Source organism: Pavona decussata, unplaced genomic scaffold (genome assembly GCF_977016875.1).
Source record: "Pavona decussata unplaced genomic scaffold, jaPavDecu1.1 SCAFFOLD_28, whole genome shotgun sequence".
Taxonomy (NCBI): Eukaryota; Metazoa; Cnidaria; class Anthozoa; order Scleractinia; family Agariciidae; genus Pavona; species Pavona decussata.
The window spans coordinates 1,835,094-1,862,500 of record NW_028145451.1 but is presented as its reverse complement, the minus strand read 5'-3'; the positions used below and the strand labels follow the sequence as shown (position 1 = coordinate 1,862,500).

The window sequence follows — 27,407 nt, the reverse complement described above, 5'->3', positions numbered from 1 at the left end:
AGGGTGATTTATGAGAGGGATGACGTGACTGACTCAGACACCTTCTTCAGTAAAGTTCCTGGCTTGCAAAAGACGGCAGATGCAGAGAAGAAGACGGTCCACACTGAAAAATTTGCTAAGAAGAAAAATACAAAAAGTTCTTCTGTTAATAAAGAAAGGAACGAGGATTCACACGAACTAACAATGAAACATCCAATGAAGAAATTCAGAAGGAAAATGAAGTTGGCAAGTGAGAGTAGAACAACCAAAACTGCGGACAAAGTTGATAAATCGAGGCACTCTAGCTCAAAGAGATTGACTTCAATGCCGCCCGTGACCCAAAAGTCGCTTTATCACAAAAACTGTTTGGACCTTGAGGAAGAAAGTAAATTCAAATCGATCTGGATGGGAAGTGATTCGGACTGGACAACGCTAAACATCCACTTGGGAATGGATCCAGACGAATCCCTCAAACAAGCGGAGAAAGCGCTTGAACACTATAGAACAAATCTAAACGACTTCTGGAACATCCATGGTTTGACCGCTGGTCAAGGTTACGGCGTCGACGGTCAACCGTGGTGCACGTCCCATTACAGTTTTCACTTAGTTCTGTGGCACATTCCCCTCGCTCTTTCTGGTCAGCGGTATGATGCAGTGCACAAACGTTTGACGTTTCATCCGAAACTTAAAGTCCCGTATGCTCTTCCATTTTTTACACCATTTGCTAGTGGCACCGTTGAAGCAAGGAAGCTTGATAAACACGTCCAGTATAAGGTGACAGTGACTTCAGGGAGGCTTCATGTTAAGCTGTTGGCTGTATCAAGGAGTAAACTTCCAAAAAAGACGGTTAACTTACGACAGGGCGAGTATGTTAGTTGGCAACGAAAATGATTTCGCTGCGGTTGTGCTTTCGGGTTCATAAATTGTAACTTAACTGAGAGTGTGTTTCAATGCGGGACAGATTTCAGATATTTAGGAATCAGAATAACTTGAAGTCTTTCAACGTTCCACTAAAAATGTTCAAAGAGGTCGATGCTTTTGCATTGGGAAGTTACAACTTGATTCTTCATTGTCAGTGTCGGAATACTCGGAATATGTGCTATTAGTACATACCAAAGAAGCGGTAGTTTTCGCCTGCTCCGATTGGCTACTTGCAATCCGGATATTACAGCCTATTCACTCCTGTCACTGTAATCAATTTTGCGACAGTCTTTTCGCCAATTTGTCAGACCTAAAGCGACTAATTAGGTCATGAATCATGATAAGGAAAAATATCTTGAGTGAACACAACATATTTAGAAATGACAAGTGGGTGTGAGCTGGCATATTGCCGGTCGATTGACAAGGCGTGGAAAAGTTGAATTTGGGACAATCGAACGCAAATACAACTGGTGTCCTGTGCACAGCAACACGCTCTCCTTTCCTTTTATTTTTGTTTAGCCACAGGCTACCAAGAAGTAGTGGAGATAAATGGAACGCGGACCTCCGAGTTACCCATCTAGCGTCCAACCGGCTGGCTCGTTCTTTCTCATCACAATTTTTGAAATTTTACATCATGACATTGAATACTTAGTAAATTTGTGCTATAGCCAACCAACAAGATCAACTTGCAAAGGTGCTGGATCTTGGATAATCTAATCAACAAATTTTAGATAATTCAAGGAATTGAACAACTAATGAAGTAATGCTATTAGTTGTTACTGAATCATGATCAAGTCATCTCTGTCATCCACATGTGTTTCAATGCGGGGCAGATTTCAGATATTTAGGAATCAGAATAACTTGAAATCTTTCAACGTTCCACTAAAAATGTTCAAAGAGGTCGATGCTTTTGCATTGGGAAGTTACAACTTGATTCTTCATTGTCAGTGTCGGAATACTCGGAATATGTGCCATTAGTACATACCAAAGAAGCGGTAGTTTTCGCCTGCTCCGATTGGCTACTTGCAATCCGGATATTACAGCCTATTCACTCCTGTCATTGTAATCGATTTTGCGACAGTTTTTTCGCCAATTTGTCAGACCTAAAGCGACTAATTGGGACTGGATATTCACTAGTTTTCGAAATAGTACTTAACAATTATTCCACGAGCGCGCGTTGGATATGAGATGATAGATAGCCAACGAGGCGCGTAGCGTATCCAACAAGCGCAAGTGGAATAACTGTTTTATTAAATAATCCTAGATCTTACTCATTTCGCTGTGAGAGAAGGACCAGCAGACAATTTAATGGCCGCCATTTCTTGGCCATGGTATAATTGCTCATATACCATGGCCGCTCAGCCAATCAAATCCCTTGAATTGCATTATACAATGATCCAGTTTTTAATAAAACAAATTATTTCCCTCATATTCGGTGAAAATAGTGGTAGGTATTTGCCATGGGTCGGTAAATCATGACTCATTAGGTTATTCTATGATCATAAAAGCGAAATTTATCGTTCACTGGAGACATATCCTTAAGCATTCTAAAATTTTTATGGCATTATACACCCTCTTTTTATCTGAATTTCCCCAGAAAAATCCCTGAGAGAAGCTCTTTAGTGAGATTAAGAATAGGCAACCACAAACTCAAGATAGAGAAAGTTAGATACGAGAAAATATCGAGGTGTGAAAGATTTTGCTCTCTCTGTGAGCTCAATGCTATTAAGGATGAAATTCATTTTCTATTTCATTGTCCTTATTTTATTATTCATCCATTAGAAATGACTTTCATGAGAAAATAGGTACTGAGGTAGCTTCCCAATTTACAACGGAAAGTAGAAGCTAGAGTTGAAATGAGATGGAAAAATAAATGCTTTATTATATGCTTTTAAAGATAACACTCGCCCACATGTGTGTGACATGTATGTGTCCGCGGACATTGTGGTCGTTGCTCGCTTTTTCTCTTGTCTCTTTGGAAAAGAAGATTATTGCACAACTCGTAAAACATCTGAGTACTACCTGGAAAACCACAAAACAGAGCGGTTTTCATTTGAGCGTCGTAAAACTAAAACCAAAGTTATTATTCTGGCCAATCACAACAGACGGTAAACGGCGCAATGAACCAATCAGAACTCGAAGCATGGAATCGGCGCCAAGCGCGGGAAAATGCATGCTTGAGAAAGTGGCCCGAATTTGGTTAAGCAATCAAAGGGCGTATAGACCTCTTTCATAAATGGAGGGCCTAATTGTTATTCTTTTGTATGCATTTAAATTAGTCGCAAACAAAACTTCCGAGGAGTAATTCCGCCCCTCCCCCCCCCCCCCCCCGACCTCTTTTGGGTTTACTGGGTAAATCAGCTCTCATCACAATGAGAACTCTCTGAAAGGCGTTTTATTTTAATTCAAGCATTAACAGATCTAAATTAAATTTTTATAAAAGTGTTCGATACAGAAAGAGAAATTTCAAGTCAAGAGGAATTAGTCAAGAGTAGGCATAGACACCATAAAAAATAAGTTTATTTCCTTCTTTACATAATGCGTAGAAAAAATAAAAACTTCGGTCGTAAGGTATTTTTATTAAAAATATTGCTACTTTGTTAAATCTACAAAAATATAAAGTCCTTAGTAAATAACAAATCTTTGGCATCGATAACCGATAAAATTGTTCAATTCGACAACCTAAATGGTTCATAAGCTAAATGGCCAATAACTACCTGAGCTTGAAACGATGAATTCTGTAGCATGAAAAGACTGAAAAGACTAGGAATATTGACTACTCCTTCCTGGAGGGGAGGCTAGTCCATCGCGGAGTTACCCTCACCCACACCCCCAGCGTTTTATTAGATTTCCGTAACAATTTGCTTTACACATTTATACATCTTTGTCAATAGAAAATAGATCTTGGTGTAGAGAAAGGAAGAATGTAGGTTTTAGTTCTTTCTAAGGAAACGACACGACGTGATCTAGGGTCCAGCCCTGAACTGCCAATCTACTGATCCCTTCTAGTTCTAGTCCACTTCTGGCTCCTCCGCTCTCTGTCACGCCGTGAGTTGCGTGACAGGAAGCGGAGGGGCCAGGACTGGCCTATTCTAGTTCCGGAAGTAACAGGAAGCCTTACTTTCGGTTTTCTATGGTATCATTTACAAAGGTTTTCAGCATTGTCTGGATAGTGATATTTTTCCATTCCAATTTTACCACACGTGACAAATACACTGTGTCAGATAGAGTGGTGAATACAGACATTTGCCAAAAGAAGGGATCTGGACACAAAAGGGGGGTCCGGGCCCCCGCCCCCTCGAGCCTAGTTCCTCCACTGAGCTGTCACATGGAAGTGATTCGAGTCGCGGAACTTCTCCTAGCCAATTATTTGCAATGGAACACAAAGCATTCATGCCTCATTTTTCTCCACATTTGAAGTGCAAAACCTGTTCTTATACTTCATGTCCCCAAATAAATTGGTTTCAATGTAATAAAATTGCTTTTTTGCCTTACTGAATTGTTACCTTTCCACAGTCAGTACCCACATAAAATTCTGGATTATCTATTCAAATGACGAAATCATTGCTACTTAAACGTGCAGTGCCTGAATAGTAAACATTTTACCAGCTGTTCGACTATGTCGCAATTTCCTTATGCAATTAATCTGGCCTCATAAAAAAAGATATTTTTACGATTTCTCGTTTCTGCGTTACTGGTTTAGCGCTCCTGCACATTCAATGTATTCCAGACTAAAATCCCTTAAAATCCTACAGAACGAATTTGTTTTATGTGTACACTTGTACTAAAACAACTGGATCAATGCATAAGCTTCTCTCTAGTAACAACAGTCGGCTTTTTCTGAATGGTGGAAGATAGCCACATAATGCAATATGCCATGTTTCAACAGCCTCTGAATATTTCTGCTGGTGCAGTAAGCGGTCTATAGGTCAGTCGTGGATTCGTTCAGAGAAAACCGTTTCAGAATCGAGCGAGTAGGAGTCGCAAGTTTTGGACTTTCGTCAACAAGCTGATGCGTGCTACCCGTCGTTGAATTGGTATCACCCTCGACATCCAATCGGTATATCGCCGGATTATCTTCGCCCTTTACGAATTCATTTCGGTAGACTTCGGAAGCGTCGGCGATCGCATTCTCATTGTTTTCGTCGGACTCGGAATCAGAGTCCGGTGGCGCTGGAGGCGGTCCTATGGGTGGAGGGGGGAAGAATATATCTTCATCCTCTAAATCATCAAGCTCGTCTGGGTCTTTCTCGTTTATCGCCGCCATTCTTGCTGCATAGCCGAAGTTCACGAAGTTAACGATATCCGGTTGGGAGCTTGTGTCGCTTCCTTCCAGTGAGCTGCTGTCCTCGGCTGGAATGTGAACAATCACTTCTTGAGCTTCCTGTGGAAATGTGCAAACCAAAAATTCATCTAAAATATCAAATATCATTGGCCCGCGTGTGATACCATTTCATGAAGATAAGAACAACGCTAGCCTATATGGCATACTCGTTTAAAGAAGACTAATTCTTAAGGCAAAGGAAAGAGTAAATGATTTTCTCTCATACATGAATTTTATAGGTTATTGTAAGACCTAGATAATAATAATAATAATAATAATAATAATAATAATAATAACAATTTATTTATTTATCTAGCCCCATTTCCATCGCTTTCCAATTGCGCTTTACAATAAACAATTACCTAGGTTGTAGTTATATTAATTACATTAGATCATATCAAGATAATTCCACTGAATTACAATGCAATTACAATAACTTAGAGTTCAATAGCGTTAGAGTTCAGACATGCAGTGTTCACCTTATTTTAGCATATTATACACCTTTCCTGTTTAGTTTTATTACAAAAGCTGTCCAGAGTTATGTAATACATTATTTTAATACGTTTTAAACATTGCGATATTTAGTTTTAACAAGTTCATTAGTATAGTTACATTTCACAAAGTAGTAGACTCTTCTTTAAACCCGTTCGCATTCCTCGAGTTTTGATGAACATCAGCGGGCTTTGAACCAATGTTCTGCTGGGATTTCAAAGAGCAAAATAAACCTCAAACCCCAATCTATCAATTGATCCGTCCCCAAAAGAACTGAATAGGAATACGGTTTTGACTGTAGACGATTATTGGTTCTTCGATGTGAAAACTAATGGACTGTTTGTTGCAAATGATACTCGTTTAAATGTTAACCCGAGAGGATTTAAAGTTGCGTTCCATTTTGAGATAGTGTTACAGACGGAGTATTTTTCGGGTGTTTGTCCATACTTACTAGCTTAATCACTCACTCACCTACTCTCGCTCGCGATCACTCCTTTCCATGTACGCCAATTCTTGTTTTGTGTTTTGTTTTATTGATTTTTTTTTATAGTTGGCTTGTCTAAAAACGATTGAGTTACAAGTTGCTCGTTAAATTAAATTTAAGAACGAGTGACAAATAGAAATCATAATAAATTGCAAGTTAGATTGAAAAACTTAATTAACAGTTACCACGCATTAACAAAAACTAGTTTAATACTTTAAAGAAAAAAAATCGTTTGAAATGACAACTTATCAGGCATCTTTAAAACGCAAAAATACCTTTTTACAACCTCGTGTATTTTATCATGAAATTTATCTGCAAATTTGGGGAATTAGTTTTTATTTTAAGACATGGTTCCTTATTGCCATGCATTTCTTTGCAAATTCGTCAGGTCATTTTCAGATACAGCAGGTAAAGGTGCAGGGAAGGGGAGAGTGATAAATTATGTTACCTGAGCGCTTTCCACTTGGTTCGTCGCCATTGCACTGTGATCAGGGTCAATACTAAAAATGGAAACATAGGAGAGTACTCCATGCTTTGAATGTACTTCGAAGGTTTAAAATTGTAAATGATAATAATAATAACAACAATAATAATAATAATAATAATAATAATAATAATAATAATAATAATAATAATGAATTACGCATAGCAATAATAACGATGATGATGATGATGATGATGATGATGATGATGATGATGACGATGATGATGATGATGATGATGATGATGGTGGTGGTGGTGGTGGCGGTGTTCTACTTGAAGGGGGTCTTACCGATCAAGTGATGTCTGAAGAGACTCAGTCATTAAGCGTTTCTTATATGATCTTTTCTGTTGCTCGAAATCTAAGTGATGACAAAGGTAACGTGAAAATTCAGTAATGCTTTCTTCTTGTAACTTACTAAAACGGACTATCATTAAACGTCACTCGAGTTTTCCTCTTTTTCTTGAACGGGCTTCGCCCAGTTTGTTTTCTCCTATAAAAAAATAGCAAAGACGACATATAAGTCTAGATGTAAATTGGCATATCTCTCTATAAGGAAGCATGTTTCGAAAACGCCAGTGTAGAACAGAACAGGTGGATCCTAGAATAGCACCGTGTTTTTATCTCATTACTCTTGGCCGTTGATAAAGTAACGTTTTTCAAAGTTAGCTACAGACCTTAGTGAGTCTAGAGTTCCACAAGCTCTAATTATTTTGTTTGATCGAAGATTCTCAACCCCCAACCCCACAATCACAGTCACCCAGCGACCCAGCGTAAGCAAGCACATGTTAATCATCTCATTTTAAATAAACATGTTTTGTTATAGCTAACTGGCGTACGACAGACTGCTAGTATTAGGGACCTTAAGTAGAGACGACGACGACGTCGACGGAAACGGAACTTAAAAAATTACCTTCACGTCTTCCGAATAAACTCGCGATGATTTAAACTCTCACAGTTTGTGTAATGTGGCCGAACTATCAAGGAGCTAACGTTGTAGAGGCGCCTTTAAAGTTCAGAAAGAGAAAGGAAAATTAATCATGCGTTCACGTTCTCCATAAAACCTTAAATTTGGTCATTTCACGTTGTTGTTTTGCAGAGGACGACAAAGAAATGTACCGAAGTGTATAATGCAATGCACGTGCAGAGCCAGTGTTTTGCTAATTAAAACTATTGTTTTCTGACGTTCTCGTTGACGTCGTCGTCGTCGCTGCTTAAGGTCCCTAAAGAGAAGTGAACGAACTTCCCATACGACGCGAGTGAGCCAGAAAATCATACGAGAAGGCAAGGTTGAAGAGAGCGAAGGAACAGACGGAGAACTGACTGCGAGACCTCTCTGAAGTTTTCTTTGGGTTCGTTCGCCCCCTCCGGTCTAATCAAGCTCGTTTTGCTTCCTCGCTCCCTAACGCGATTGGCTCACGCGTTGACTCTCTGTGCTTAACACAATTGCAGTAGCCCATCACCTGACTCACTCACCGAATTAAGATAATTATCATAATTATTGCGCCAACACCAATGATGACACCAAGGCAAATCATAGCTCCAACTACAGCTGATAACTGCTTGTCATCAGTCCTTTTTTGAGCTTCTGGTGCAGCTGGCGCGGGAGGTTGGTATCCCTGAATATTCCACTGTTTGTATGTAGTATCTAAAAGCTGTAGATTAGCTGTAAAGGAGCTAGAAAAAGAAACGAGGTGAATAAGTTCAATGCCGCTCGGTAGATTTTCAATTATGATTTGACACGGAAATTTGGTCACGAAGTTAGTTCTTAGTAATCAGTTACAGGAAGCTCGAATAAGCCATTTCCGAATTGTTTTGAACCTCATTCTGAAAGCGAGGCTAAGGGCAAATTATGGAAACAAAACTAATTTTCGTATGAAAAGCTTTGGAATTGGCCTCGCTTTCATAATGATATTTACAAGGGCTCTGAAATGGCATATTACCTTTGGAAGATTGGAGGGCCGGAATGGAGGCGAGTGTTTGATTGACAACTAAAGGTGAAAATTAGTGGTTCAGCTCTTTATTCTAGAACGCCGTGTTTAACAATATGGCTTCCCAACGATACCATGGCAACTAAACTTTCATCGAGTAAATAAGAGAGATAATATTATTCAAAAGTATCTTTACCTTATGATTTCAGAGCCTGACATCACTTCTTTATTCTTTACCACATGAAAAGTCACCAAAGTCCTAAATTATAATAAAATACTTGTTTAGTCCTTGTTCATTTTGCTAATACTGTAACACAAGAGAGGTAGTTACGAAGTAACGCTAAAATCTATATCTAATTTCTTTGTGTAATATCGGCTATTGTCAGGGAGGTATCATGATACAAGATATAAGTTGGAGTCATTTATACGGAATTACCTTGCAAAACCGGCAAGGTTTTATAGAATGATCGTGTATTAACGCCAGAATGAGTTTGTTATATTTGATCTTCTGCTCTTGTGATTCTTGGAGCTCCGAGGTCATCCCTGGAAAGGAGCTCATACGATGGAAGCCAAACCTGTTTATTTTGTAGGGTTACATTACAAGTGTCAACAATTAATAGTGGAATTTCACCTTTAGACTACGGTAGGTACGGCTCCAAAATGAAATTTGAAATTCAGCAGGATGGAATACATGTTTTGTGGGTACTTACGAGTTCTTCCCATCTTCTTTTACTAAATACTTGATAAAAGGTTTTCCTCCTGTTATGCTTTCAAGCATCCTGCCAAGGAATCAATAAAAAATTAAACAGTTAAACAAAATGAAAACACAAAGCAATAGCTTTCGCTCTTGTTCATGTTTGTTAAACCGTTTGAAAGCTGATGGTATGTTTCGTTATTTCACAAATCATAACAGCAAACAGAATGACCCTTTTAGTTTAGAAATCAGGTACTTTTGCCACGTTTGTTTATGTATTTTACACCTAAAAACTATAGCTTATTTTGTACCTCTACACGGCTTGGTATGTAAATTAAATGACGGTAACACTTCTCTTGAATCAAAGATATATAACGATAAAAAATTTAAAAAAGTAGTACGGGTGGTGAACCATGCCGTAAGGCAAGAGAGGGTCATGATCGAGATTCAGCTATACATGCTTTTTATTTACATTTAAATAGTAGGGGACCAAGTGTCCTATTGTATTTTCACCTGCCTTTGTGAAAATCTTGAAATAAACAAATAACTAAATAATAAACTTGGCAAGATAATTTTGGTGACCGAAATTCATGCGCGACTCTCTAAATACATTTAAGTTATTCAGTGTAATGGTGAAGAGATTCTTTTATGTTGGAGATAAGAGTTACGTTCCATACCCAAGAAACTCCTGTCTTTTGCTGGTTATCTCCTGTGGAGTGGCCCCCGATGTCAAAATGATGGCATCTTCATCGCGGAGAACAAATATCTGAAGAAAAACGGCAAAAAAAGTTGTTTACATGCATGTCAAGTCAGAATTTCGTAACATGGGAAATTAAATTTCCTTTTTGATTTTGGTGGGACAAAGTTGTCGTTTAAACTACGACTCTCACTCCCTGGCACAAGAAGTCATTACGTGCTCAATATTGGGTCAATTTGCATCACATTTGGACACCAAACAGATCTTGAAGAAATCTGCACAATGAAAGCATAAAATCTTACCCCTCTCCTACATAAGACATGATTAACCACCCCTCCATTTTTTGCAACTTTTTCCTCTTACACTTTTATAACCAAGTCACCATTTCACAAGAAACTATGTGCTGAGATCTGCAAATTAAGCTATAGTTTAAGGGTATACCCAGTGTATACGAGAAGTGAGATGTATTTTAAGGTTTATACTTTCTCGTTTTAAACACTTTTCATTCTTTTCTGTTACTTCCTTTGTCTTAGCTGGAGTGATTTATACAATGCCCCAGATAAAACCTTTTAATTGGTGTATTATTGTTGGTGTAGGGATTTACAGTTGCCGTTTTACAAAAATGCGACATTTCCCATGGGAGTGAAAGGGTTAAGGTCAGCTTTGATTTTAAAAAGCAAAAAGGAGCTCGGAAATTCGTAAGAGTGTTTCGTGGTTTGAATTCAGCTGATTCAGCTAACAATCCCAGCAGATCAAACTGACACGTTAGTTTTTCCTAATATCCCTTGCAAAGGCACTAAAATTGTCTGGGAAACAGAAGACTACATTTAGTTTTTGACAATTTTGCTGAAATTTTCTCCATAGAATTCCCCTTGAGCACAACTAGACTGCAAGCAGTCCCTTTATGGATAGTCGAGAGGTCGCGCGAAATAGCCGAGCGCGAAAAAAAAATGGAGCGAACGAGCGGAGGGGGCCTTGGAGAGAGGCGTTTATTTCTCCTCGCTCCAGTCTCGCTGCGCTATGAGCACACCATCTCGACTAACCAGAAAGGGACTGCTTGCAGTCTAGAACACAACGGAAGATGGACTGTTTCCAAGTCAATTTTTGCCAACTGTAAGAGTTTGGTTAGCGATTGTTGCTATTGAAGCCAAGGCTCTCCTCTGTCTCCTCGATCATTTTTCCGGTTCACATCATTGTAGCGTTTAGTGGTGATCAACGATTTTAACACGCACTATCTTAAAAGCAAAGTTTAATCCTCATAGATAAAGGCATAATCTAAACAGCAAACAGCTTGCATATGTATGTAAGTACACGTACTTCCACAATAGCGTTATTGTTCGATGTTTTTCCTCCATCTGACGCACTGACTTCTAATGTGTACTTTGACCCTTTCTTGTCGGCCAATGCGCATGCAACTGTCACGTGACCCGTGTCTGGTTCCACGTGAAACAGCTCTACTCCATCACCACTAACGATGCTGTAGGAAATGGCAGAGTTGGAATCGGAATCCGGATCAGTGGCCTGGGAACAGGAACAAATGCGTCATTAAAATGATGTGCTAACTTATATAGCTCTAGATATGGCCACAGTTCAAATATCTTTAACAGTTGTAAATTGTAAAGGGCCTGAAAAGAGGAGTCTACAGGAACAAATTCCTAATTCAAATTGGCTTGGAAATATCTCAGAAAGCTGAGTACAAGTTTGTAGCGTTTCTTAACCACTGTTAACTAATCTAGCCACACTGCGTTTAAAATGTTTGCAACGGTCTAAAATGCTCAGTATTGAGTGACAGAGCTAGCCGGTAAATAAATATATACTGTCAAGGAAACGTGTAAATTGAAATGAAATTGAAATGCTAATTAGTAATATAACCGCAAATAACCAAGCTAAGGATATTTCTTGTTTTGACAAACGGAAGAAACTCACCTTGATGGTGGTGACCAGCGAATAGTGAGTTGTTTCTTTGTAAACCCCTGATACCAAATTAGAAATAAAATCAGACGTCACACACTAAATTGTACCTGCCTTCCGCTTAAATACTGATACCACACTATTTGCTTCCTTTCCTTTAGAACAACACAAAGTTATTTCACCCTTCTGTTCTGTTGTTTTTGTTGTAGTTATTATTGTTGTTGTTGTTGTCATTCAATTGTTGTTGTTTTTGTTGCTGTTGTCGGTGTGGTTGCTATTGTTACAAACTTCTTACCTCCTATTAACGATGCAGGGGAAACTACCGGAGAATGCTCGTTTTTATTGGTAATGCTTACAGTAACAAAACCAATGTCAGCACGAGGATATTGCCCTCTGTCTTGTGCCTTGATAACAAGCTTGAAAAAAAGGAAAACACGGCGGTAATAAGCATTCATTAAAAATAGCCTTAGTTGCAATCATAATCACAACAATGAGTACCACTGACCCTTCCGCAATCTGAGACTTAATGTCGTGTAACAGTTCAAAAATATTAATTACTTGTGATATAAAGCGAAATGGCGCAAGCTTCATGGATGGTCAAAAGCTTTCGACTATAAGCCACATGAGCAAGATTAACCACTTCTTGTAGCAAGATATAGAAAAACGCAAACCTAATACTGATAAACCTCAGGCCTTCCTTCGAAAGCAAGGCTGGGAAAGAAAATAAAACATTTTAATGACAAGGAGTTTTATGCGCTTTTGAAAGTAAAAGGTCATTGATCGAATTGGATGTGCACCAGAACTTGCTTTGAAAAAGAAGCTACCGTGGCTTCTTATAGCCCCAAATGTAGAGTATTTGAAAGAGTGGTTCAATCTTCTTTGAAGTGGCAGTTTTCACTGGACGTTTATATTATTAAACTTCAAGCTAGGATAAGCTACCAGCAAAAACCACCACACGTTCACTTTGTAAGTCTACGGTTTTTGGCGCGCAAGGGAATAATGCCATTAAAAAGCAAACCACTTCGTTACAACTTACCACATATTCATTTATACCAGATTCCCAGTCAAACTGACTGGTCGTGGTTATGATGCCTGTAACACTGTCGATAGAGAATTTGTTGGCCGCGCCTTCCACAATGTAATAAGTGACGTTCCCGTTTGCCGCTGAATCAGCATCTGTAGCGTTACACTGTGTAACATATGAACCAGGAACAGTGCCCTGAAATACACGAAACAGCCCATATATGAGCAAAACCTCACGCAGCGTGATACATAGCAACACAGGAAAGAGCTACTCTATAGGATTTCATCGTTCAACAAACTGGAAAAGTTACAAACCACCTTGAGCGACACTGCAAAACTGACGACAGGAAAGAACTCTTCTACAGCCTACATTTGAATATTGACACCGTCGGACCCAATTAGTGCGTTCGAACAATTTATAGGGCTGGAGGTTTTAGTATTCAGTAGAATGAAAAGTGTTGGGAGTAAAACACCTAAAAATTGCATTTTTAAATGTCTGTCGTGACAAACAACGAGTATAAGACGAAAGGTAAAACAATTTATCTGAGTGGTTGCCATGTGGGTCCATGTGAACATCTTTCTTTTTCTCACCTCAATAAGAGAAACTCGAACAGTCCTTGGTTGTAGCACCGGAGAGTTATCATTAACATCGATCACGTTTACTGTGACGTCGGTGAAATTTTGGAGTCGAGGCTCTCCCAGATCAGAAGCAGATATGTTTAGTACATACTGGACAGCGGTCTCATAATCAAGTGGCCTGGACAGTGATAGCGCTCCTGATTGGTTGTTTAGAACGAAGAAACCTGATGGAAAAGAATAGGAGTAAATTAAATTAACTTTTATTAACTTTTGCAGTGATTCTATAATTTCATTCATTGCTCGAACGAAGTAATTTGTTATGTAAACGGCTCGCTGGAAAAGCATTTTTAATGAAGTGATACCGTTTATAAAGCTACTACTACTTCTACTTAGCCGCACGAGTACGCGTCCGCGTACCTTTTTTGCTTTGCAACGATAAAAAACGTCAAAATACAGCCGAATTACAAAAGATTTACAGTTACTCCAGCCAAACTACCTTTCGGTCTTTTCTCGTAAACTTGCGAGTTAATAGTCCGAGAACATTAACTTAAGTAGCGTTGTACATCAGTAGACCTACACCGTTCAAAAGCTCTATTTTCACTGGACCCTGATAACCTGCAGCTGCATTGTTTTTTTAGGATTGGGAGCATTGTTCTGTTGTTCGTTCTTTTGTCCTCTCGACCAACCATGTACGACGTTGCAAACGGTACAGGTCATCCTTATACATTCATGAAGACATAGATAGTTATCCTTGCCGTCCTTAGCGTATTTGAGATGGTTGTTTAAGTTGATAACCACCTGACGGTGGGGATATGCAAACATATGAAGATACAAAGTGAAGAAAACTTTGTATGATGATTTTCTGTTGAAATACGACCTTTAAATTGATTTCACTCTTTTTTCTGTCCTACCTTGTTCATTGCCACCCACAATCTCGTATATCACTGTTCCGTTTTGTCCGGCATCTCGATCAGCTGCTATCACTGTGTAAATGACTGTTCCTGGTGACGCATCCTCTCTTACGCTCACAGATGCAGGGCTTTGGAACTGTGGACTGTTATCGTTTGTGTCAAGAACGTTGACAACAATCTAAAGAATCAAAAAGAACAAAGTGACAAGATTAACCTCTGGCTTAGAAAACTTAATTTAACTTAACAGTATTCAAAAGTTTTTCACTCGGGAGAGGCTCTCGTCAAGCGAGTATCGCCAAGAGAGGAAGCTGATTTCCTTCATTATATATGATACTCTCGTCAGTGGCTTTCGTTAAATCTCGTTAACGATCGACAACTTTCATCAACGCTCGTCAACTCTCGTCAGCGTTCGTCCACCCTCGTCATCCATCGTCGACTGTCGTCAGCTCTACCGAGTCTCACTTTTATCAACTCTAATCTCTCATCAGCGCTCGATAGCTCATGCAGGTCAATTTTTAACGACTCCTGCGAACTCTCCATCTAGTTTATTATTTTCATCCCAGCTACCGGATTCGCTCAACTGTGTAGCACAGCATTAACACAGGTTATTCAGTATCGGTGTGAACACAGGACTTAAACGAAGCCCAGCTTTGTTAAAAACACCTTCACCACCTTAGACGTAATAAATGTCTGACCTTTGCAAATCCTCTATTGATTCCATTGCTCCGTAGCTCCACAGCCAAAACATACTGAGCATGTTGTTCTCTGTCCAAACCTTGAGCACCAACTCTCAGCTCCTTTGTTGTCTGGTTAATGACAAACTTGCTTCCTTCATCTCCTTGAAGAATCTCGAACACAGGGTTTGATACGTTGAAGTAGCGCTCGACAGGCTGAAAATAGAAAAAAATGCTCGTACTTTCATTTCGCAAACAATAAAAACCCTCTTGTTACCGCTGCTCAAGAAGACAACGACGGAATATGATTGACTCGCATTTATTCCACTAAACTATCTGCAATCAAGATGAGTTTAGGGTTTTCTTTTTGTTGTGTTTAATGACACTTTTTCATATGTCCACAACAAAAACCAACAATTAACACCCACATCATACCTTTAAGTCGAGGACTAACGTATTTGCTTCATTCTCCAGTAATGATGACTCAAATGTCCGATTAGGCATGTTGCCAACGTGAACTACAACCAGCGAAAATGCAGAAAGGCGGGCTGACGAGGATTGGGGCTGGGCCTGAAACAGGTGGAAAAGTTAATCATTAACATTATTCGCTATTAATTACGGGTTAAAAATAACCTTTAAAAAAACAGCCACAATAGAGACATTAAAAGTTAGTTTTCGTCAAACAAAGAATGTTACATGGAACAGAAAAGAGATCATCAACATCGTACTCTAAATAGATTTCTCAGTCAAAGTTCCACTTTAAAATAGTAAGCGCTTCATACACTTGTAATCATTCAGACTTCCAAGACTCTTCAAATCGACAACGATTGCTTAAGGAACCCAATATTTAGGTATTTTTTCACCGTTTATGGCTAAGAGGAAAAAGCAGAGAGGTAATCACGCCTTTTTGTTTTTTTTTTTTAGAGATAATTATTCAACAATAATTCTAAAAGGTTTTAATACGCATACCAATATATGGCATTGTTTTCCAAATTGAAGCTTAATTATCTCTGAAAATGCTTGGTTACACCTTATTTTGTTTTTGGATTGCAATATTACTTGCTAAGATCTGCTATTCCAGCATAAGCAGCGTCCTTAAGAAATCGGTATCTCAAAACCCATCGAGAGATGCGCAGAACGCATGTGCAGAAGAAAAAGGAGGTGACAGGCGTTCTTCGACATGTTGATGATTTCGAGGTCAAGAGAACACAAAGAACAGAATTGAAGCAACATGTTTATGTACGTTTTCTTGTTTTTTGTTCTCAAGGGGGTGCTTACCATTTACATGAAAAACCCGGAAATTCCAGTTGGAACTGAAATCAAATGGTACGCATCATTCCATTTCGAGTACTTCTGAAATTATGGGCTTCTGGTCAAAGTGATGCATTTTTATTGCTCCTTTTGGGATTTACAGCTGATGTTCATACATTTTGCATGTTATCCATTTTCTGTAAAGACAAGCTAAATCATTTCGTGTTTATGCCAAAAATTTCCATCCGGGTGGTTTGCATGAATGGTAAGCACCCAAGATCTCGTCAGTCAACCAAGCTTAATTATTAAACGAAGCCAACTGAATTCTGCTCACCGTCACAATAAGGTAGTAGGTAACTCGAGTGAGATTTTTATTTACAGAAACTGATCCTGTCAAATTGTTGACTCCGAATGTTTTATCGGGATCACTCGCTGCAAGACAACAGGCAAGAAATCCTCAGAAAACATCACAGATAACACCAAAAAAATTAAATAAAACATTTGAACTGAAAAAGAAGTAGACGATCACAAACCTGGATAGATTGCGTAAGAAACCGCTTTTGCGTCCACAGCGTGTACTTTTACGACTTCAAGTCCCTTGTGAAAAAAATTTAATATGGGTGGGCAGAATTGCGTTATTCTGAGAACTAATATTTTGAGTATTGCTTGTTATTCCTGAATTGGAACAAGAATAGCTAGAATTATTCCGAAAGAATACGCCTATAACAATCCAGGCAGTCGTCAGACCATACAGGATGTTCAGAAAGCGATTGAAGAAGAAACAATTACTGACAACAGAAAATTAAAAGCATAACGGAGTCAATTAAAACAAGAGAAAATCATTTTCTCTTGATTAAAATCAATAGAAAAACATAAGATTACACCACAATAGAGGTTTGACATTTCGGACATTTGGACATTTCGTTATAGTATTTGGTAGAAACGTATATGTAGTGGAACCTCGATTTAACGAATTGCCAAGGGACTAGAGTAATTGGTTGGTTATATCGAGGGTTCGTTGTGCCGAGGTTTTTTTCCATACATGCATTTTAAAAGGTCGGAATGGAGAATATCGCTCGTTATACCAAGGACTTTATTGATTATATAGAGGTTCATTAAATCGAGGTTCCACTGTAAGAGGAAACTTTGAGGCTCTCACCTTTGGAGTATCAACATCAACTAACACTTCATATAAATACTGCAGAAATGTCGGCGTACTATCGTCCTCATTTGTCACTTTGATCGTCACTATTGTCCAGTTCTGGTTACCAGCACCATAATCATCCTGTAAACGATATCAACGGTTTTATAAGATCATCCATTCATGATCTACTTCGTGTACCTATAGATTAATCTCAAAACGTACAGGGTCGATTCTTTGCAACAGTTGTTGCTCTAACCATCTGGAACAGTCTTCCTTTAGAATTAAGAACATGTGTATCCCTTTCGACTTTTAAATCTAAACTAAAGATATGGCTGTTTAAGGTAGCTAAACTATTTATCATCATGATCAATATTATATTTTTAGATTATTATTGTGAAAATTTTAATCTTTTGTTTCAAGGAATGGACAGTATTTTAAGATTATTATTATTAGGAATTTGTTATTGTAGTTTTAGTAGTCATTATTGTAGATTTAATACAATAGCAATTTTTTAAAGCGCCATTGGACCCTTGGGAAATGGAACCCCACGGGATAATAAAGTGCCCTTCGGGGAGGCTCAGTTCAGGGGTTTAACCCCTTACTCTTTCACATACTAAGTTTTACCGAAATGGTGTCCCTTTCACGTTCATAAAACAACAAAATGGAACTTCTTTCTTACACCACAAAGAGGAATTAAAGACAGAAGAACAACTTCAAATTAACTAGTGGCAAGCGTATCCTTGCGCTGCAATTTCTGCCAGAAATTTCTCTTTAACTTGGATTAAAATCCTATTTTTTCGGTTCACGCCACCATCTCAGAAGGAGCCTCCAGGTATACCACAATGGGGTCTTTCAGATTTGACTACGAGTACGAGATTGAGTACGAGTACGACTTTTCAAATCTAGTTTGCGTGGTGTAGATAACCGCTTGTCACATCAATCTTGTTTCTAGGGTCTCCTTACATGCTGGTAAACAACGGAAAGTAGCGAGAGTTCCGGGGATGTGACTGATTTGAAATTCAAAACTCGTACTCATACTCAGTCTTGTACTCGTGCTCTGATCTGAAGATCCCTAATATATGGGGTACCTCGGCTAGCGAGCGGCGATCCCTGCTCGTTTAGCCTGTGTACACCCGCCCCCTCCCCTCAGGAAAAATTGGGGAGTAAGGCTATATTCGTCCACTTTCCTAATTTGCATAATTTTAGCGTCGCTTTGCGCGCGTGATCTGAGGAAAAAGTACGACTGCTCGCAGTCTACTGTAACCTAGAGAGCACCCTTTGTCCACATACCGTTGCCGTTACGTTCAGATGATATGTTCTATTTGGACTCTCAAAATCTAGCGGTTTCTCAAGGGTTATCTCCCCGACGTTCGGCGTATTCCCTCCAATTGAAAATATTCCATCCTGTAAAATACAACACGTTAGTATCTGCAAGGAAGGGAGAAAATTCAGCACAGATTAATCAGTGTATGGTCCGGTAGTGTTTACCATTAGGGAGCTTAAGCAAAGACTGCGAAACAATAACGTGAAATGACCAAATTCACTACACAAACTCAAACTCATGAAATGAGTAGAAATTACAGTCGAGCCTCCCGTAAGCGGACACCCATGGGACCAGAAAAAATGTCCGCTTAAGAGAGGTGTCCGCTTATATGAGGTACAAAAATGTAGTTTTTGTATGTAGCTGAGAACATGAGCAAGTGTCCCCTTACGAGAGGTGTCCGCCTACGGGAGGTGTCCGTTAGCAGAGGTTCGACTGTATCGCAAATTTATTTAGAAAATGCGAAAATAATTTTTAAGTTCCGTTTTCGTCGGTGTCGTCGTCGTCTCTGTTTAAGGTCACTAGTGTAGCTAGTATGTCTACATTCAGGCCTTGCACTTCATGGTCAGTAGCTAAAAGCAATTATCACACTATTATTTTTCCACTTACCGAGTTTCCACCCACAATATTAAAGGATACCAAATCATAGTGATTCTGTCCACCGCGATCCTTATCGGTAACTGTCACCTCAAACACGAGGTTTTTAACTTTTGTGGCCTGTTAAGTAAATAAGGTATAGGTCAATTCCAAAAGCTTTCAAACAGCAGTCACACTGATCGGTAAAACAGTAAAAGACGGCTTTATGCCGGGGTCATTTCCAAGTTGCTTTTAACCTAATTACGTAAGGCTAAGTGCAAAGCTTTTCATGTGACAATTAGTTTGGTTTGCATATGAATGAAAACTAATTTTCATAATGAAAACTTTGCGCGAAGCCTCGCTGTCAAAGCAACCCGGAAACGGCCCGTTAGTTATCCCTTCTTACCTCAGAAACGTTAACTTCATATGGCGAGTTTACAAACTGTGGGATGTTATCATTAACATCAACAATTGTGACGAAAACTTTCATTGTGCCCTGTCGAAAAGAAGCAAAGAATCAGTGAAAAAAATCTTCGGTTTGCTAAGAAAAGGTTCTATCTTTATTTTTTTTTTTTTTATTCCCTTTTTTCGTTCTTTCTTTTTTTCTTTTTGCGGTGTGTGGGCGAGCGCGTTCCACATCATGGTACAGCTTTGATGAAGTAGATTCAAGCCTTCACTTATCCACAAGGGCACGAGCGTACCATGCGCATTTATGTCCAAAAATGCACCTAACCCTGAACTTGGGTACTTTATATAAGACAGACCTTTTTGTCATTTTCATATTATTTGTGTTTTAGTAAGAATTTACGGTATAGGGGACACCTTGTGATGTCTATTCATGCATCCCATCAGCATGCATTTCTGGGCATATCTATCATGTGTCGACCAAAAGCTATCCCATGGAGTCTCCAGTAGCGCACATTTTAGTGCTCGTGAGCAGGTTTGAAGTTTGTTACAATATTTCAGCTTCACGGCTTAGCTGAGCTTAGCGCCCGATTTGGATTTAGCTTTGTTTTCAACGGACTATTGTGGCTTGAAAAATGCGTCTACTCGAGAATGAAATCCCACGGAAAGGTTCCCAATTTATCATTCTTGGAATGTAGTTAGATGGAAAAGTTAAAGCAATTTTTAGCGAGATGTTTGAGCTGATTCTCTCACCTGACGGGTGAGATTTGAATTCCCACTTTCCAATCTTCCCTTCACTCTATAGTTAGTACGTTTGCAAATAAATGACGTTACCAACCAACCGCTAAGTGGGAAATCGCTTAAAACGTCTTTCGAGAACTCAAAGAAGCGATAAAAACACAGGAAACCGCACTGGATAATAAGTTTTTGCAGACTTCATTACAGTTAATACAGGATTTCAATGGAAATTATCAATTTTTTTTTTTTTTATCGAATTTCAGCTCCATGCAAACTTTTACTGCGCTTTGGGTACCTTGGGTTTTCCATAAAATATCTTCCCTTAGTGCCTTTCAGCTCGGCGCTGGGCGCTTCGTTGACCACCTATCATCTTGTATCAATCGCGCACGAGAGAGAACTATTGATTCGACTGTAAACTCAGTGGCAGTTCATATTTCCGAGTCTCAAGCCCTTTGCTATTTCTCTAAATTTAAATTCAAAACCTCTTACCGTCGGTTCTCCCACTTTAGAGGCAACAACAGTGAGCTCCAACGAATCTCCAGACAAGGCCTGTTAAAGAGTTAATTATACAATTCAGAACCCTCTTGGAAGGGAACAGTTTCTCAGTCACTTTAACAATACTTACGATGAGAGGGTTAGTTTCAAAAAGAAACTGTGGGGTTGCGTAGGAACGAATGTTTGGTTTCATCAACAGAGTTGATAACTAAAGGTAATTTGGCCACCGTAAAGAGATTCGAGTGCTGACGTTTCGAGCGTTAGCCCTTTGCCAGGGCAAATCAAGGAGTTGTGGGTTGTATGTGGTTTATATAGTGAGCAGTGGAGCTACGCTATTGGCGGGAGCGTGGCAACGTGGAAAACAGGAATAAAGTAGCCAAATGAAAAGCGTTCGTTGATTCCGTGGGGATATACTTAAGATACATCTTAACTGAGGAAGGCTTCGTGACTCTGGCCCGTGCACAGCCTTGAAGAAAGCTGGTTGTATAAGTTGAAATATTGGCCATTAATAGAATTCGCTGAGAACTTAGAACTTGTCTTCTTAGAATGTTAGCTCTTTAGCTCTTTGAAGTCCGTGTTTAAAAGCTTTTATCGAATGGATAGGCTGACAGGAAATTTCTCCATAAAGCGGGATTACAGTAAGACTAGTTTCAAAATGGGAAGTCTGAGGAACGATGCAGTGATCCTTCAGTTACGTAAGGCCCAGGTCAAAGAGTCGCAAACTTTCCTGCAACATCAAGCAACATTGTTGTAATGAATTATGAAGATAGATGCAGGAAACTCTCACGCCCTTGTTGCAACCTTCAAGAACAGTGCTAATCTGAATTCTTTATTCAGTCTTCTCCTGTAAAGTCGAATTACCTCTAAGTCCAAAGTTTGTGCAGCAGTTGTAAGAACTCCTGTCGTGCTGTTTATATGAAACCAATCTTTATAAACCCCGCTAAGAGAATACGTGATGGGACCAGCTGATTGGGGTGTGGCTTGAACCTGGGTGATGAACGTTCCTAGGCATGAAGGTACAAAATGCAGTTAACCCTCTGTTAATTTAAACGGCCATCGTGAAGGCGTAAGGAGTGTGGTGGTGGTTAGGGCTTTGCAGCTTTTTGGTCGCATTTGGGATCGAAATCTCGAGACCTAAAAGATCTCAGCATTGCTGGCTATATTCAGGTTTTTTAGACAAGAAACGTTACTCTGGTGGATCCGGTAAGGCGTGCAAAGTCCAAAATCACTGACAAACTCAACAGTCTTTAATGGCGTACTCCGTCTATCTTACATTGTTCCTCTTCCGCTCCTTCCACCGTGTGGTCAGCGGCCTACCTAGGTACTTCATGTTCCTGCATACTCCATATCGTCCCTGTCCACCGATGTATGTGGAAAAGTGGACGTAAAAGATCGGCCTAAGCGCCGTTCAGTGTTTAATGATATATGGATTGATAAACGACATCTAAAGCTGCAGTAAAGAAAGGGGATAACTGTGCGGTGTAACAGCAATATTGTCACGTCATTCCTTACCTGGAGGAACATTTTCGTTGACTGACTTGACTTCGACAGGCCTCGGAAACGAAACACCTGTTGAAAAGAGAGATGATCAGTCAAATGAAAGGGGCGAAGGGTCTACAGCCTGCGCGCAAGCGTCTCCTATTTCCGCTCAAAGGAAAAAAGAGACGTCTCCGCTTTTGTTAACTATTATTACACTTGCGAAGATTCAGGAGCAGATAGTCACTGACAACGGGACGAAGATTAAACTCGCACAAGTGAGAGTAGCAGCAGCAGCAGCAGCAGCAGCAGCGCTACTTGTACGAGAAATTCAATGCCAGAAATTTTCTGGTATAAGAGGCAAGAAAATCTAAAAGTTCTGAGAGTTGCCAATAAAAATAGCTTTCAACTCGTTTAGAAACTTTTGCTCGTAACGATTTCACCTGTGATATCTTCGTTCCGACCATACTATCTGCCCGAGAGGTTTCGAAGACGCCTTCAACGACCTTCGTTAAAGGGGTGATGTCACCTATTTTTAATGTCCGGTTGCTTTGGATGTTGTATCGATGGAACTTTTAAACTATTAGTGCACAGAAAATATACAGTAGTATTAATTATCTTTGGATGCAGATGGCTGGGATGGAAATCGATTGCAGCTTCAAAATATCGGCCAAATTTTTACCGTTCTTCCTCTGCATTTTGGCAAAACTGCTAAAAAACGGATTATAGTTTATTCCCACGAGAAATCACGTAATATTTCCTTCATGCTGATCTAAAAGCACTTTGGGGTTAGAGAAAAGGTACCTTGTCAAATATTTTAGCAGAGCTGACCGAAACACGGAGAAATGTCCGTAACAGTGCTCCTTTTAATGGAAACTGGGCTTTTTAAAAATGAGGCCCCGCAGAAATCACTCTGGAAGAAGCAACAAGGGTTAAAAGCAGCTATCAAAACAATCGCAGAGTTAGTAGATAAACCAAGTTATGAAAAGTTAGTTTAAATGTATTCTTCCAACCTTAGCTTTTGTGGAAAACTATTGTCTCAGACTAGAAGCAGGTACTTGTTTCTCTTAGGCAGTAGTAAAGCGAGCGAACCACGCGATCGCGCGCGGAAAATTGCCTCCCGCGAGGACACGCGAAACACGACGCGCGTCTTCTCTCGTCCCTAAGAAAATTAAGGGACTGCTGGCGTTGTCTACTACCGTCTAACCGTTTTCAGGAAAACAACTGACACTTTTTGGCCACTTTTAACAACGGTTATTTTTCTCAGTCCTGGCTCCACTATAGAGACAATTTTATCGGCTTTTATTCTGACTAGGATATACAGGATATAGTATCATGATATCAGCTGTTTATTTGACTGAAGAGTCGGGCTATTTGCCTGGAACCCCAGCTACCTAGCTTGAATCACTCGTTGTCTCACAACGAAGATTCGTTTCCCTTTTAGGTTACAGTGATCAGCAGAAAATTAATTTCTCCTTGTAATATCAATGCTTATTCAACTCCTGAGGTCATGAGAATTAAGGATATGATCACCTAAGGTTGATATTTTAATAACTTCTCCCCAGTACTTTTATCAGAAAAGTATGGGGACAAGATCTAGAATCCCCTAATGTCGAATGTACGACAGAAATTATTTGACACCGGATTTCTACTTTTGCCGTTAGCTTAGCTTAGTTCCTTTTCCCCGGTTGAATTTAGAGCCAGATTTTTGCGGCACAAAACACTGAATTTCGTTTCATGATAGCCTCGTCAGTTCCAAAATGGTGGATGAAGCGACTCAGTTAGATTGTAACAAAGATTATTCGGATTTATAATCAAAAATAAGAAAAATAAAAACACACAGCTCTCCGCTTTACTCCATGTTAATCATCAACAACTAGTACATATCATGACTCAACAAAACAATCAACTCAATCAAGAGGGAACTGACAATACACGAATGCTGCAGCAATTTTGCGGTCAAGGTCACAAGCACGCATTCGTCTTTGAAACTTTTCTCTGAGGAAAAATTAGAAAATAAATTAAGAAATTCAGACGAAGCCCTTCTCTACTACGCTACTGGATCAAAATTGCGGACGAGATAATAACTTTTACACCTGTCAAAACTTCAGCGTGCAACATTAAGTAAACGTTCAACCAATAAGACTCAAATTAAGGAAGTTTGATTTTACACCGCAAACAACAAAACCAAATAAAGCTCTAAGTACAATTGCGAAAGAACGGAGTAAATTAAATAATCCGCATGCGATTGTTCAAAGACAATAAATGTCTTGGTCAACGAAAGATTTTTCATTTCTTACCGAGCTAATTCACCAGTTTTCTGCTTTTTCAAAGGCTTTGGACCCAAAATAACCTACTGTTTTAAAATCAGAATTTTAAAGTAATTATACTTCCAAAATTTGTCACTTAATATCTTTACGTACTGATTATCATGTACACCCAACTGAATCTTCGAGTAGATACGATGTAAGGAAATTGTATATATAAAACAATGCCTTTATTTTCCAATATCGCCAAGCAAGTTGAAGTCAAAATTCTACAAAACTTGTAACCACGAGGAATGCAAATAATAAACAGAACCATCTAAAATATAGTTTCACAGAATAAAAGTAATAAACACATTTAAGGCAATATCGCATGTCATATCTTTACCCAATGGGTTTTGCGTTCGATATTTCACAAGTGTACACAAACTGTACACTTGTCTAGCAAAATAAGCCGCTCAATTAGCACAGTCGGTCACTAGCGGAGTTCGTAGCAAAAGGACGAGTGGTTTGTCGTTATGAAGTAAAGAAATAAACAAAGAAACCTCGTCTGTTTAATTTGTTTTTCAAGGGAAATGGGGCAAAATTTGATTTACTGCACCTTAGCTAGCATTGTAAACTGTGCTGAACGAAAAGCATGGACGTGCTGAGTCTGCGAGGTTATAAGCGTCGAAGACTTAGTGCTCAGTTGTATGTATGGTTGTTTTGTTGAATTATCATTTCATCTTTTGCGTTGCATTGTTTTGCTTAACTTAACCTACCTTCAATCACACTTGCTGTGTGGACTAATGACAGCAGAAACAGATTCCACCTCATGATGGCCCACACAACGCTGGCATTGGAGATAGTGAGACGGCCGGAGTAATCAAGCTAGCGTTAATTTTGATGAGAAAATCACTTGATCGTCGTCCTTCAAGCTTGTTCGTCAAGCGCAGCAGGAGAGAAGCAAGAAGCACACTTTATGACAAACTGATCGAGTTCACAAACAGCTCAATTATTCAGTTTCGAATACAGCCGGCGGTTACGTGATTCCCTCTTGGATTTTCCGTTTTCTCAATTAGCGATCGCTTTGTTTTGCGAGCATTGGATGACCAAAATCAAATCGGAATAAAAACTTTACACTTTTTGGATTGGTTTCGCACTTTACATTCACGGATTATGCAAATCGCTGGTGGTTATGCTTGAGCGGGGTGTAAAGTCGTCGTATTATGCAAATCTCAGTGTTGCATTAATAGCTCTCTTGGGTGATATCTTGAAGTACTTGGCTGTCGAAAGTGAAAACGGACGCTTAGACTGTGAACGGGGCCTAAATACTTACAGGTAGGTATTTTTACATTTTTTGACAGCTCAGTTTTCACTTTTTGGTCATAACCACAGAATAAATTGGGTTGAATTTTCGACAATTTATTGTCCATGTCCTATCCCGTGTACTATCAGTTTCTAACTTCTTTTCATTTGTGAAAAGTTAGTTTCCATGTACTTTTCACGACACCAGTGGGGCGCTCATTCGAAGCCAATTTCTCTGAAGTCCTGGACTCCTAGAAGCCCCAACACTGAATTACCAGACTCGAAAGTTATTTTATGTGCACAATGTCAGTCTTCAACGGGTATTCATTTTTCATCATTGATTTTCAGTTAAAGCTAAATTTCAGGTTCTTAATAATTTTGTAGAATACACTGGGCAAGTTTGAAATTAAAATTCCCATGAAGTCATGATAAAAAAAGGGATTGAAAAAAAAATTCACGGAGCTGCCGAAAAGTTATACATGGGACTTTAGATGGAAAAAACGGGCCCTTCGGCGAAAAGCGGTAACTGTCGCAACATGCTGGTCTTATAGTTGAGTTTCGTTTGGGTCAGAAAGAAGTACGTCAAATCAAGCATAAGATCAGATAACCCAATGTTTTTACTCATAAAGTCCATTGCTCATGCAGTTTACCTCGGGTGTTTAACCACCTGTTCTATCCCCCCCCCCCCCCCCCCCCAAACAGTGTCGCTTTTTTTGTCGCTGAACACGCATACTCGACAGCCTAATGATACTCTCAGGAGACACTGTATGATCATCAGTGATCAGTCTAAGCTGGTATTTATTTACATCAACATGAATGTAACCAGGAAGTTCGTTGATGAAGAACAGCAAAGATCGAGCAACTCTTGCTGAAAACTAAACTCGATAAACTGATCATACGAACGCCAAAGACAAGAAATAATTCGTTTATTTTCCAAACAGTCAGACCTTATCTCGTGTAACTAGACTTTAAATTGTCTCTTAATAAAATTATTTAAGTGTTCTGACTATTTAATTCTCACAATGAACAATATTTGTTTTTCCTTTGGCTCTGTTAGTTTCTCATTTCTCATACAAGTTTATCAAATCTGTGACCAGTGATGACTTGGAGGTCACTGAGCAATTAATTTTGCATATTCTATACTCGAGACTCTTGGCAAGGAAAACCAATTTTCGATTTTTTCATTATGAAGCTGATTAAGTGTAATAAAGAAGACGAAAAAAGGATAAACTTAAAACCTGATGGTTTATTATAAAGGTAATGAAGCACTAAACGAAGACTACAGCAGACCAAAACCCTAGCAAACATAAAAAAAAAAAAATAAAACCTATGTGAAAGTATTGCGCACG

At 39.2% G+C, this 27,407-nt stretch overlaps 2 protein-coding genes across 2 annotated transcripts in view; one reads left to right on the top strand and one right to left on the bottom strand.

Annotated features, from left to right (window-relative positions):
• Window positions 1–1,215, top strand: part of LOC146485048 (uncharacterized) — a 21,709-nt gene extending 20,494 nt beyond the window's left edge. Inside the window, exon 11 of the mRNA XM_085104002.1 lies at window positions 1–1,215. This exon is cut by the window's left edge and continues 180 nt beyond it. Within this exon, the coding sequence (XP_084960128.1) occupies window positions 1–870 (870 nt within the window). The 3' untranslated portion in view covers window positions 871–1,215.
• Window positions 1,216–3,402: 2,187 nt separating this feature from the next.
• LOC146485047 (cadherin EGF LAG seven-pass G-type receptor 3-like) lies at window positions 3,403–25,969 on the bottom strand. Its single transcript, XM_085104001.1, has 25 exons — window positions 25,533–25,969; window positions 22,544–22,600; window positions 21,893–22,035; window positions 21,026–21,085; window positions 19,800–19,889; window positions 19,427–19,534; window positions 18,787–18,900; window positions 17,512–17,637; window positions 16,886–16,949; window positions 16,687–16,784; window positions 15,537–15,671; window positions 15,123–15,317; window positions 14,428–14,605; window positions 13,529–13,740; window positions 12,951–13,133; window positions 12,210–12,330; window positions 11,930–11,976; window positions 11,321–11,524; window positions 9,984–10,072; window positions 9,323–9,391; window positions 8,809–8,871; window positions 8,158–8,358; window positions 7,100–7,174; window positions 6,649–6,700; window positions 3,403–5,284 (listed from the first exon to the last, which is right to left on the bottom strand). Exons 1-25 carry the CDS (start codon window positions 25,585–25,587, stop codon window positions 4,823–4,825), a joined length of 3,201 nt encoding a protein of 1,066 aa, XP_084960127.1. The 5' UTR covers window positions 25,588–25,969; the 3' UTR covers window positions 3,403–4,822.
• Between the last annotated feature and the right edge of the window lie 1,438 nt (window positions 25,970–27,407).